Consider the following 12,812-nt stretch of genomic DNA (forward strand, 5'->3'; position numbering starts at 1 on the left):
CATCAGGAAAACATCATGCCTCCATAACCCTTTGTCCTTCCTGGCTTTCTCTACGTAGAAATCTTAACAGTTGTGTGTGTTCTAGGCTGAGGACAATGGCACCACTAAACAGAGACCCACACAAAATTCACATGATAACAACCCAGCCTGAGACCATTTTCTTTTCTGTGGTCATTTCACACACACACACACAAACACTTACCCTCCTCTGGTATAATGTGCAGTGTGACTGTTAGTCCAGCGTCTTTAATGAGCTTGACAATGTCTGCGTGCGGCATGCTGATGATGGACTGTCCGTTCACAGCCAGGATCCGGTCGCCCACCTTCAGCTTCCCACATCTGTCCGCGGGGCTGCCCTCAATAATGCGTCCTATTTTATGGGGCACAGCTAGAAACAGGCCATAACAAGGTGGCTGTCACTGGCAATTTTAAAGACAAATGTTCACGGCAGCATAGTAATATTGTGATACTTCACTACATTCAAAGCTGCTAAGACATTTAACTTTTTCTTAGCTTTTGTCAGCACTTGAAACAACAAAAATTTCCACTTCAATATAAAATATTTCTGGACCCACCAGGTGTAGAAAATCCCTGAGAGACTCTTGAACACACACCATTACATCCTGAAGTAATGTTTGATATTGCAATGACTACTCCACTTTGGAGGCTTCCATATTCCTTGTTGTAAGCAGAAACCTTGAGAGGGAGCCATGAATTCAGGCACACATCTTCATAAGTTTGTGTGCATGAATATTTTTTGAGAGCAGTGGTTGTTTTCATGGCTGCACTGGGACTTTGAGGAGTCCGCATTCATATAAAAGAGCTTTACTGTACAATCAGGCCAAGCGGACACTAGCCACACCATATTTATAGTTCAATAAAGCTTCATTTAATACTTATATACAGACTTTACTACCTTGGCTTGAAATTAAGACCAAAATAAAAAAATAAATCTTAAAAGACAAATCAATTTTGGTTTGACCCCTGCTATTGGAGGACATAAGAAACGTCGCTCAAGTGAAAAAAGTGGTGAGGAACACAGTACTCGTTGGTTAAAAGTAAAGCAGATAAAATATGTGTTTTTAGTGGACATACAGTGCAGACACAACACATCTGTACTGACTGTAGTACTGTAAGGCCCTTAGGATGAAACAACCTTTAGCGCTCCAGACAGACGCTAGTCATTCTGCAACTCACTGATGACAGCGGCGTTCTCCGGCCTGTTCAGGGAGCTGATGATGACGAAGCCGAAGCCCTCGTTCTCCTTGCGGTGAATGACCACGTCACTGGTTTGCAGGGCCGATCCCTCTGGAGGTGACGTGACAGCGGGGACATTGACCGTCGGGGGGCCCGAGGCCGAGGCCGAGGCCGCATCGCTGCGCGGTGAGCTGTGCTGTGTCGACACTGAGCCGGGGCTACGGCCGTTCACGGGACACGGTTCACCTGGAGTAAAGGACGCAGGAGAGGAGATAGGATGAGACACTAAAGCGGATTTTTTTTTCGAGGTGAAAGTAGGTAAAACTCTCCAGCTCCAGCCTGGATTCTCTGTCAAAGTCAAACAGTGCTCGTCTGTTTGTCATTTGACAGGTAGGACTCTGCTGTAACTGCATACCCCTGTAGGGCTGGAGTAGTGGCTTCAGTGCTCACAATGAACAAAAGATAAATGTTACAGTATCTATGATCTACTACACCAGACAAGATGAGTGGGTGAGAAGTACACAGTGATCCAGTGCACAGACTGTTAGCATGTGTGCGTGGTCCAAGTTGTGTTTTTTTTTAAAATTTTCTTTATTTGATGCCAGTGAAATGTGCAGCCTGTTCTCCAATCTTGGAAAAGTGTGAAAAAAACAACAACAACAACAAAAAGAACAAAAACATAAATCACGTCCTCACCAGGCATTTGCACTCTCCTTCTCACAGTCAAGCTGACTTGACCGTTGCGAGCGGCTGCGTGCATCAAGTCTATTACGTATTTGTGCGGTTTCCCAGCAACCACATTTTTATCCACAGAAATGAGCTCATCCCCGGGTCGAAGCCGCCCATCGCGCTCAGCAGGAGTGTTCTCTATTATAGCGCCAATAACAATCTGTTCAAAGACAATCAATATTAGCAGCATAGATGAAGGTGAAGAGGATGAGACACACAGTAATTGCTTTATCTAGCTTGTAAAACTACTTTTGGGGCACGGTAACATTGCTTCACGTTCCAAATACTCTGCCAACACATTTTCTATCTCGGTTTGCATGCTGTTTTACAACGTGGACAAGTTAGCAAGGCGACACTTCAGTATGGGAGCAGTTAGAGGGTCAGGACAGTGTGAGGAGGCCAAGGTGTGCTTGTAAGTGCGAGGTTGTCTGGACTGTTGGTCAGATGTGTGGACTGAATAAAGAGTCTGAGATGAGGTTAGGTGCAGGTCAGGTGAGGGTGGCGTGTATGAGGTTATAAATGTGTGTGGTCCAGCCCGTCCCATACGAGCCTTGTCACGGGCGTCCGGACTCACAGCCTGCACGGCCTCGTCTCCCCCCAGGATGCGGAAGCCGAACCCAGTCTTCTCCCTCAGCAGGTGCACCTCCACCTCTTCGTACTCTGGGCCTGACACACAGAAGCGGACAATGAAGGTTGACAAATCATGTTAACGTCAACCACCACCCACTGACAAAAAGGTTTTCTGTACTCACGTCTGCTCTCATAGATAGCCCTCGACTTCTCGTACAGGTCGTAAGGATCAGGTTTGTTAAGGTCGAAGCCTTCAGTGGAGTCAGGCACAGATGTGCGGTGTTGTGGCTGGTTTGGGAAGGGTGTCCCGGGTGGTAAGACTGGGCCTGACAGGTTCGTGTGAGGGCTGCCATGTGGATCCCATTGATCAGGCAGCTAGAAGGGAAACAACAACAAGTAAGGTTTAATTAAATATTAGATTTCATTTAGATTTGCAGCCAGTATATTACCTCGTTTATCTAAGCTACAAAAATTACATTGTCAGTGTGTGCACTGGAGATTTCAGGTTTACAATTTGTAAATGTTAAAAGTTGGATATTTGATACTGCAAACTTAAATTTAGATTTAAAGTGAGCACTGAGAATAGTTTGTCTTTCATCAGATCAATGTGAGAAACAGAACCAATATAATTTGGCTTTGTTGACAAGAATCTACAAAAACAAACTCTTTCTTGTAACACGTAACTTAAGACCGGGAAATTAAAACACCTTCAAGTCTAACTCCATGTAGCGATGCAGAGATTATTGTTATAGCTAAACTAGATAATGGAAGGTGATAAATAATTAGGAAAAATAATGTTTTTATGTCAAGTGTGGGAGATATATTTGGTGCTTCAGTGGCTCAATTATGCGATAAAGAAAATAAGTGTTTGGGCAGGAGGAGATTTGATGACACATTCAAATCAATATTCATATTTTAAGCCCAAATGAGGTGAAAAGCACCGTGTCTGAATATTCTCTCCGGCATGAATAAGAGCTGATTGCAGAAGCAGCAACAGGTGCAGTTTAAGTATAAATCTGAAGAGCTTTTCCCCAGCTGCTGAGACGTGACATGTGATGTGATGAAACTAATAAGCAGGTCAGGAGAGGCTGCCACCTTTCACTGTGAAAGCCAAAGTCAGACACCTCTGAGGTAACACAGCCACTGAGACGCTGATCTTAACATACCAGCACAAACACTTCTGGTTTAATCATTGTACCTGTTTAGATGCCTTCCATGGAGAGATGTGACCTGAGAAAGATGGAGAGAGAGAAAAAAAAAACTGTTAAAGGAGAATAAATTCAAACTCCGGAATAAAAAGCATGAGTCCAGGCAACTATCGAGGAATCTATATCCAAAGGTTTCTGCTAACGAGATTTCACGTCATTTATTTTCATTTTCAGTAACCGCTTGCCCTCGAGTGAGTCGCGGGGGTGGGGGTGCTGGATCCAATCCCAGCTGTCAATGGGTGAGAGGCAAAGTACACCCTGGACAGGTCGCCAGTTTATCACAGAGAGGCAGACAACCATTTACGCTCGCATGCAAACCTACGGCCAATTTAGAATCACCAATTAACCTAACGAGCATGTCTCTGGACTGTGGGAGGAAGCCAGAGCACCCGGAGCAGGAACATGCAAGCTTCACACAGGAGGGCTCCAGTGGGCCGGTGAGTAGAACCCAGAACCTTCTTGCCGTGAGCCATCAGTGCTAACCACTACTCCACTGTGCCGCCCTGCTAATGAGATAGAAATCAAAAATCAACTCCCCATAATGACTGACAGAATCTCTCGGTTTGCTGATTTCTTATTCCTCTGTTTTGACTTTGTGTAACTCTTTCTAAATGGGCTTGGTTGTTGCGTTTGTTTTCAACATAATTACATCATTAGCTGCAGGCGAAAGCAACAGACCCACACCCCCTTCACACACACACGCACATTCACACAAAGACACATGCACAAATTGTCTTTTCAAGTCGTATTTTATCTGCATGTGGGAAGCAGGGAGCACTCCACATCACAACAATCTCATCAACACAACTCCCCTGTGACTGCACAGAATCAAAGACACTCACTACATTTATGCCGCCAAGACCCAAATACATACATTCAGACGTGGGGGAACCATGCAGTGGCTGCCTTGTTCAAACATTCAGTCTGAATCTTTACACATGTGGATAGAAACACACAGACGCAGTCATCAAGAGGATTCCTGAATCCTTTAACAGACGTGGGCGCTTGTAAAATACTCTTTGGAGATCCCAAGTATATTTAATATTCAGTGACTTTATGAGCTTTCCTGAGAAATGTCAGAGAGCACTGGGTAGAATATATTCATGGAATTACTCTCCAACTTCATCCGCCTGCTGTTCAGATGTTGAGATGAAGGCCTCAGCACTCAGCAATGGAGCAGAATTTTCTATCAAAATCAGCGAGCGAGGGGAGATTTGAGGCAAATGAAACACAATCGATCACAGTGTGCTCATGTGAAGTTAAACATTTCTATTCATTTCCGCCGTTTCTTTGTCTTTTATCAAGTGGTTTTCCACTCACTTCTTCATCTCCAGACCTCCTCCACGCGCCCCAATTAAAGCAGCTTTGCTACCTGGAAATCTTTTCCATTTTAAAACCACATGCCATCCGTCCCTGCTGCGTCTGTCACTGTGGTGGAGTAGGCAAGGAGATGAGGAAAATAAAAATTAAAAAAACGCCACTATATATATGAATGTCATATACGTGAATTGGATTGAGAAGCGCTCTCCGCGGTGCTAAAATGATTCAGCACGGTGGCAGCAGCTGAGGGAGGGCTCTGTGGGAGGTGGGGACTAATAACCATGTTCTGTAGGGAATACGGGCCTTGAGGGAAGCCTTTAAGGAATTCTAATAACTCATTGTCAGGAAACTTTCCTTAATGATCCACTGAAAGAAATGAGTACGAGCTACGAGGCAATTGTCCACTCATATTACCCGTCATCCTTACAGACGTATTTAAGCTTAATTTAAATGCTAATATAATTCACCGGTATATGTGCTGGATGTGTACCGCACTCGTACGCACGCTGATGAATTACAAATGAATGACTGGGAGAGAGGCTTCACGTGGCTTCTCTCACAATTCAGTGGTCAGCCAGTCTGGCAGGCCAGCCTCACAGACTATCCTGCTGAGTCCTGGATGGCCCTCGGATTAGTCTGATTGGCTCGTGCCACCTCACAACCTTCTCTTCACAGCCTCGCTCTGCGTTCTTATTGGTGCCGCAAATGTCTCCGGTCTGTGGTTGGCTCTGCTTCAAACTGGGATGTCAGGGGACGGAGCTGTGAACACGACCAGAGCTCAGTGAAACTCTGGCAGAGTGCCCACGCTACAGTGAAGCAGTCAGACAGAGACAAACACACACAGAGTCACACATGCAGTGGAAGTCTAACACCGTGCCTGTGATAGAGACGGCTCCGGTGCTCTCAGCAACACATCTGAAATCATTTGGTCAACCCTAAATTGCAGGAAACGCTGCACATAGAAATGCTGCGTCTGTGAACTCAAACATGTTTAAACATTCCTGACATTTTGCACATCTGAGTCACAGTAAAGGACCTTGTCCCTTCTTTCACCCCGCAGAGAGGAGAGCCTCACAGAGAGAGTCACAGAGGTTCCTGTTGTGTCAGCCTGATAGTCCCTGTGGGGCCGTTGTCTTGAACTGTTTGATAGAAACTGGTGCGGCTGTAGCAGGGGATGACACGTTTGGGGGAAGGGAGGTCATTTTTCACATGTAGCTCAGCCTTAAGAGGGACATCTATTGCGAGAATTAAAATACAAATCTGTGCTCTCACATCTGTGACGGACAGCCTCATTTGTGTATCGAAATTACAGAATATATTTTAAATGTGGCCTCTGACAGTGAAACATGAGAGCTTGTCGTTGCAGAGGTTAACCACCAGGTGGCAGATGTTGGCTCTAAACACGCTGGGCTGCCACATTTGATTTCACCTGCTCACATATACTTGCAGACACACATGCAGTTGCATACAGTGCTGTGGCTCCTGCTCCTGTTCACCCGTTCTGCTCATCACAGTCTCACTCATTCATTAGATTCATTAGATTTAATGCAATCAAGTGTCAGAGCATAACTGAACATACAGTACACGTTCAGTTTGTCACACATCTCCAATAATCGTCAATAACGAACTGTAGACTCATGACATCAGGACTGGCGTAAAATCGGCAAACCACACAGCAGCACTTAGACAGTCTAATGTGTCGCGACACTAAGAGCTAATGTCTTTGATTGCTTTGCAGGTCTGCAATAATAATTCTTGTCGCACTTCAATTAATTAAACCGGGGATGCATATGAGACTGATTTCCTTCATGTATAATTAAATACAATCTATGAAAAGGGTGATGCAAACAAGACTATACCCATAATTCTTCTTTATTGTTCTCAGAAACAATGCAAATTAATTCTTCACTCCCGGCAAATTATCTCCACGAAGAAAAATGAGCACGAAAACGTGAACTGCGGGACCGCTGTGTGGCACATCTAAAACAAATAATGAGCTCGGGAACTTTGTTTCTTTAAATGGCCAAAGGACAGGAAAGTTTTTTGACTTTCATCCAGGCGTTAGAGCAGCGCCGTGTGGCTGAGAGTGTGTGTTTGTTTGTCAGATGGCCGCCCGGGTTAATTATCAAGTCAAATTTTGACCTGTGACCAGAGCACCTTTTAGAAAATCACTGCGAGAGCACATGTTAAACAAATAAGGCTTTCGCTGTGCAATTTCATTTCCTTGCATGTGGCCAATTGTTAATTTTCTTCACCATATAACTCTCTCCCGGCCATTCTTTCGGCCACTTTATAACCTTATTTGATTTATTTGCTCAGAACCAAGGGCATATAATAAACTGTCTTTCTCTTGTAGAGGAAAAAAATTTTAAGCAAACTGGTTAGAGCTTTGAGGTTTTTATTCTCTTCCCGACTAGAGTCAGTATGGGACAATCAAACAGCATCACACCAGCCAGTTCAGCTTGTTTGTCGGCTTGATTACACTCAATGGTAATTTCTGTCCAAAGCACATTGCAGTGAAAGAACAGCATGTATTTTTGAAGATGAGTGGCCCCGACGGGAACAAAAACCTCTTTCCCCACAGCAGTGCAGGAGCCATCGCTGCCCACAGAGCCGTTCTACACCTTACAGTGATTTTAACTCCACCTCTCATCCCAACTCTTCACTTCATTTTAAATTTGATGTGCTGCATCTTCAGAACGCCGCATGAAAAATCCCCTCCACACCGCTCCAGTCTGTTCTGCTGGAAAACATCTACGACATGCTGGCGATAAAGACGAATTTGGAAACCACTGACAACACATGCTGTGACACACAGAACATTTAGTGTGACATCTGTGTATACTCTTTCTGATCTGTAATATTTCTGTGTTCCCCGCATGAGTCAGCACATTACGAAATACATTAAACAACATATTGATCATTACACTCTAGTGTTTCATATTTTCCGCTGTCTAATAGTTCGTACTGCAGTGATTTAATTTCTCCAAGGCGACATTAAAGTCTAATTTTTCTTTAACCGACACACAGAAATCACTGCTGTGTGAAATAAGTCCCAAATACTGTTTTTCACAAGACAATACACTAATTTGTCCCGTTTTGCACCAGACAAAAATATTCTGCTATCTTCTAAACTATTTAATGTTCCAAAAATAAAATCTCATCCAGAGTCTTGAATAAATTTCAAGTAAAGAGCCACTGTGACTTGAATGTGCTCAAAAATAGAACGGGTCTCAAAATTATCATAATCAAAATCTCTTTTGCTCTCTCAGCTCTCACTGTCAACTCTACTTGACTCCTCTCTTGCGAAGCTGCAGCTGGGGCTGAAGATGCACTGCAAAGTGATATTTGTGCCTCTTGATCAGAAGCCAGCTTATATAAAGCAGGAAGTTGCTCTTGCACTGGACTCTTTTCTACTTTTGCTAAAATGATGTCGGCCTTTGCGAGGTATCAAAATGTCACATGTGATTTGGTATTAACTGCGGGGTAATCATTTTTTTCCACCACTGCAGATACAAAATAGATTAAAGACTGTCATTGGGTATTAAAGTGAAAATCATTGGACTATTATGTGGAAGGAAATGGAATTTATACCCCCCAAAATAAATGGCTTTGTTGTAAATAAACCCTACAATGAACTTACAATCAAGCTGTGCTATAAATCTGTTTTATCAGGTTACGTTTAAAAGCTTCCCTGCAGCCTTTATGAATGAACAATAGAGATAGCGAAACTGCTTTGCAGCATGGAAGTCTGTCTCTCACCTGTTCCTACTCTCTGTATGAGGAGTGTCGCCTCTGCTCCCACAGGACACTCTTTGAGCATCTCCACCACTCGCCCATGCCCTGCTGCAGCCACTGGTTGCTGGTTCACCTCCAGGATCAGGTCTCCCTCTATCACCCCCGACGATCCCTGTGAGCCTGGATCCAGCACCTGCACCACAACACCACACACCCATGGTCACTCCATTTAACCTGACTGTGTGAAGCGTACAATCTCATCAACAAAAAAGTATTTAAAAAAAAAACTGTGGACTTTAATCCATCCATTTTCCCATAAATTATGCAAAACAATCATCTAGTATTCTAAAATGTAAAAGTGTTTGAACGTCCACTGTAATAATGTTACTCTACAGGGAGATTTTTTTAATTTGTAAAAGAATAAGACACTGAAACACTGAACATAAAACAAATGGAATAGTTCAGACAGATGTTTAATTTTTCTTTTCGGCAGTGCATATGTTGTACTATATGAATACAATAAGGATGAGGAACAGCATCTGCCACATTCCAGCTCATCTCCTCTCATTTATCTGTTCCTTTACTGCCAGGTATCTCGCTGTGCAGGTTGGAATTTTTCATTCTGTATCTGTAGGATACTCGTCGTTTATTTCCATGCCATGGCAACACAGACTGAGTTCACTCTCTTCCTATTATCTCGATCTCTTTCTACTTGGTTGCGTTGAACAATTTAAATTCTCTTTGACCCGTTGTTTTAACTCAGCCTCAGGTTTAAATAGTAAGTCAACTCTACTACGGAGTTTAGCTGAGTACTGTGATTTTATTCTTGAAAGAACAGATTTAACTTGACAGTGGATTATAATTAAAATATAGAGCAGGTCTGAAGCCAATTTCACTCCTGGAGTATTCAATGTAAAATCATCACCTGTTTAACTCGCTGACCAGTGGGACTGTCGGCAATGGTGAACCCAAATCCTTCTGCCCCTTTCACCATAGTAACTGTTAGCAGCTCTGCCCCTTGTGAGGTTGCCCCGGCAACACCAGCAGTCCCAGAAGAGGCCATTGACACGTTATCGTCGTGAGGCGTGTGTGCCGATGCTGAGCCAGGCGTGGTGGGCGGCAGGGATGAGCCGTCGAGGTGCGTGTCCCCCGGGTGAGAGCCTCCGGCCTGGGCCAGGGCTTGAGGAGGAAGCTGGGAGCTCAACGACAGGTACTCCAGGTACGGGTCGTAGCTGCCGCGGCCGTTTACCACCAGAGGACGGTGCTCCAAGCCAATGGGTGTCAGGGAGGTGTTGGCTGCGCCACTCGGGTCCTCAGGATCGAAGGGCAGAGGATATCCTCGACACAGCACAAGGGTCACGCTCTGACCGATCGGCACGGACTGGAAAAGCTTGACAACATCGGCGTGCGTGGTGCCGAGCACACAAATGTCGTTGATGTAGACAATGACATCACCTGAAGAAGAAGACAGAGAGAGCTTTAGTCACACTATAATATGTTAGATGTTACACAGACCACATGATCACATGTCGTCTGTGGTTTTTGTGAAACATACTGTGCTGCAAAAATACAACTTGTGACAGTCTGTTGTCATGAGCGTCAAATCTCAGCAGTATAAGAACATGCTGCGGCAAAATTGAGGAAGCACACTGTCCTTCTCCACTGCAACATGGGAACATAACATCAGTTCACTGTCACTGCCCCGCGATCTACAAGTACATGTGTGAGAAGGCGCGCTGAGAGAGATGTGGTTTGGGGTCTTGGTGAATATGACAACCATCTGGTGCTCACTGGCATCCACAGAGACCTTTTAATCATGAAATCTCAAATATTCAAATGATGCAGACTCTCACAGTCTTGAGCACTAACAGATTTGAGTTTTGGCTCATGCATGATGCATTATGATTCTGCCTCTCCTCCCTGGCCTGATGATCAGACACAAAATGATGTCATGTAGCATTGTTTATGATCTTATCTGTTGTCTTCACTACACCCCTCCTGACTAACAGATGCATTCTGTCCACTTCCAGCACTTCACTTTACCTGGTTGCTCACTAAGGATTTTTACCGGTAACAAAGAGGTGAAACAACTTCACAAATGCGACACTAGATACTCTGCTGTAGTTTGAACGTGCGGAAAGTTATGGATTTCAGCTTTAAAGTCACAGCCCCATGACAAATGCAGCTGCCTCAAATCCTCTATTTCACACTTCTAGTGGCACTCTCTGTCACACATGCAGACGCGCACACACTCCCATGTGCACACACATAAACATACAGCATACATGTCACATGCACAATCACACACAATCCCTAAAAGCAATGCTGCACAGCTCAAATAGGCCAGCTAATCTCAGCAATTGAACGTCTGTGTGTGGATGTGTGCAGCTCTGGCAATGTCACAGAGTGGAGAGGAGCAAGTTGGAGAGAGAAAAGGGGCTGACAGATCAGGATAGAGGGATGAAGAGAGAAAAACTAGAGAGGTAGAGAGAGAAAACGGATGAAAATATACTGAGGCTGAAAACAGAGACGTGTCAGATGACATGGTTTGATAAGACGGCATAATAAAGGGTAAGCTGGAAAGACAAAGAGGGAGAGATGGAGATAAAATAAAAAGAGATAGAATCCAGATAAAAGAGAAACTGATAGGCAGAGGGAGAGACATAAAAGCAGAGAGAAGCAGCGTAAAGCAGGAAGGAGGGCGACACAGCTCCGAAGCGAGGCCTAAATGAGCAGTTAAGGCAACAGTCGTGCCAGGCATGGGGCCAGCTCACAGGTTCAGAGAAGAGCACACACAAAGCCTCATACAGCAGTATGTTCTCTGATCCTGTGACTAAAACCCGCTGTTTTATTAACATCAGTTCTTTGACAATTTCAATCAGTCAGTTCCTTGCGGACACACTTATCCTTCTCTCTCTGGCCGTTGTTCAGAACCCAGTAGCGTTTCCCCCCAAGATCGGTCCATTTGGGATGGTGTGAACACAGGAATCGCTCCATCCCATAACAAATCAGATTAGTTATAGAGAGTGGTCTCACTCAGACACTCAAGAGTGTAATCGCTCCCTGGAGTTATTTGTTTGCAGTGAGAACACACACTACCCACAGAGCGATATGAATGTGTACAATATGGTGTTGCAGTTTACCTGAGACATCGTTGGGTGTATGCCTCCAGATCACGTCTTCAGGGGTGTCTGGGAGCAGCAGTGTGCCTTCTCAGCATATACATTAAAACATTGTACCCTAGATGCTCAATCAAACTAACAAAATGTTGTTCATATACAGAACGATAATAAATGCCAGCACTCACACTCACTGCTGATGCGCCATTTTGGATTTGTTTATTTCCTAATTTCCTGCAACCAAATTTTCTTCTGCAAATTTGTAAGTTAGTAGCGTTGAGGGCATGTCGGGAATGTAATGTCAGAGCATTGTAACATAATGTCTCATTACTCCCTGAATTGGAACAAAATATAGGAGCCTCCTTATTTTCTTCCAAAGCTGCATACAGTTAATGAACCCGTTGGGATTTGGGTCTTCACTCAAGGACTCTGCAAACAGACACACACTGGCTGTCGCAAGGACCCAATCTTAACTTTCCACATAAAATAATGTTGGCTCTCTCGAGGGAGGCCTCGTGAGACAAACATTGCTGCTTGTGTGGATGTTATGGTTCATGGAGTTTTATGAGTCAAAGCACCTGTTTATAATATTAATACCTTGACTATTGGCGCAGGGATACTGCACCTGTAGTACGGCTATAAAAGAAGAAATAGATTTGCAGATGAAGAAAGCATTTTGTGGGCTTATGTCAGTTATGCACAATCAAATCATTTTCTTTCAGTCTTATTAAAGATAGTTCAGAGAGGGGAGTGACGTGCTTCTCTGGGACAGCCAAATATATTCCATCCCAAATATGCCACCAAGACACAATGATGCCCCGTTATAAGATGAGCTGATATTGCTGAGGTCTTACACGTCAACCTTTTTTGAGGTTTTAATGTGATTTTGTTTTCACAGTATTGACAGAATTTATTAAACGTAGAGCTGAAA

The 12,812-nt window shown here is 44.1% G+C and overlaps 1 protein-coding gene across 1 annotated transcript in view; it reads right to left on the minus strand.

Annotated features, from left to right (window-relative positions):
* magi2b (membrane associated guanylate kinase, WW and PDZ domain containing 2b) overlaps positions 1-12,812 on the minus strand; it is a 74,893-nt gene that overhangs the window by 6,268 nt on the left and 55,813 nt on the right. The window contains exons 10-17 of the mRNA XM_084555695.1: positions 9,688-10,217; positions 8,787-8,955; positions 3,695-3,726; positions 2,679-2,871; positions 2,501-2,592; positions 1,894-2,086; positions 1,198-1,443; positions 203-388 (exon numbers count right to left, since the gene is read on the minus strand). Of these exons, the coding sequence (XP_084411821.1) occupies positions 203-388; positions 1,198-1,443; positions 1,894-2,086; positions 2,501-2,592; positions 2,679-2,871; positions 3,695-3,726; positions 8,787-8,955; positions 9,688-10,217 (1,641 nt within the window). The remainder of the gene's footprint in view (positions 1-202; positions 389-1,197; positions 1,444-1,893; positions 2,087-2,500; positions 2,593-2,678; positions 2,872-3,694; positions 3,727-8,786; positions 8,956-9,687; positions 10,218-12,812) is intronic.

Source organism: Chelon labrosus, assembly GCF_963514085.1.
Source record: "Chelon labrosus genome assembly, chromosome: 11".
Lineage (NCBI taxonomy): Eukaryota > Metazoa > Chordata > Actinopteri > Mugiliformes > Mugilidae > Chelon > Chelon labrosus.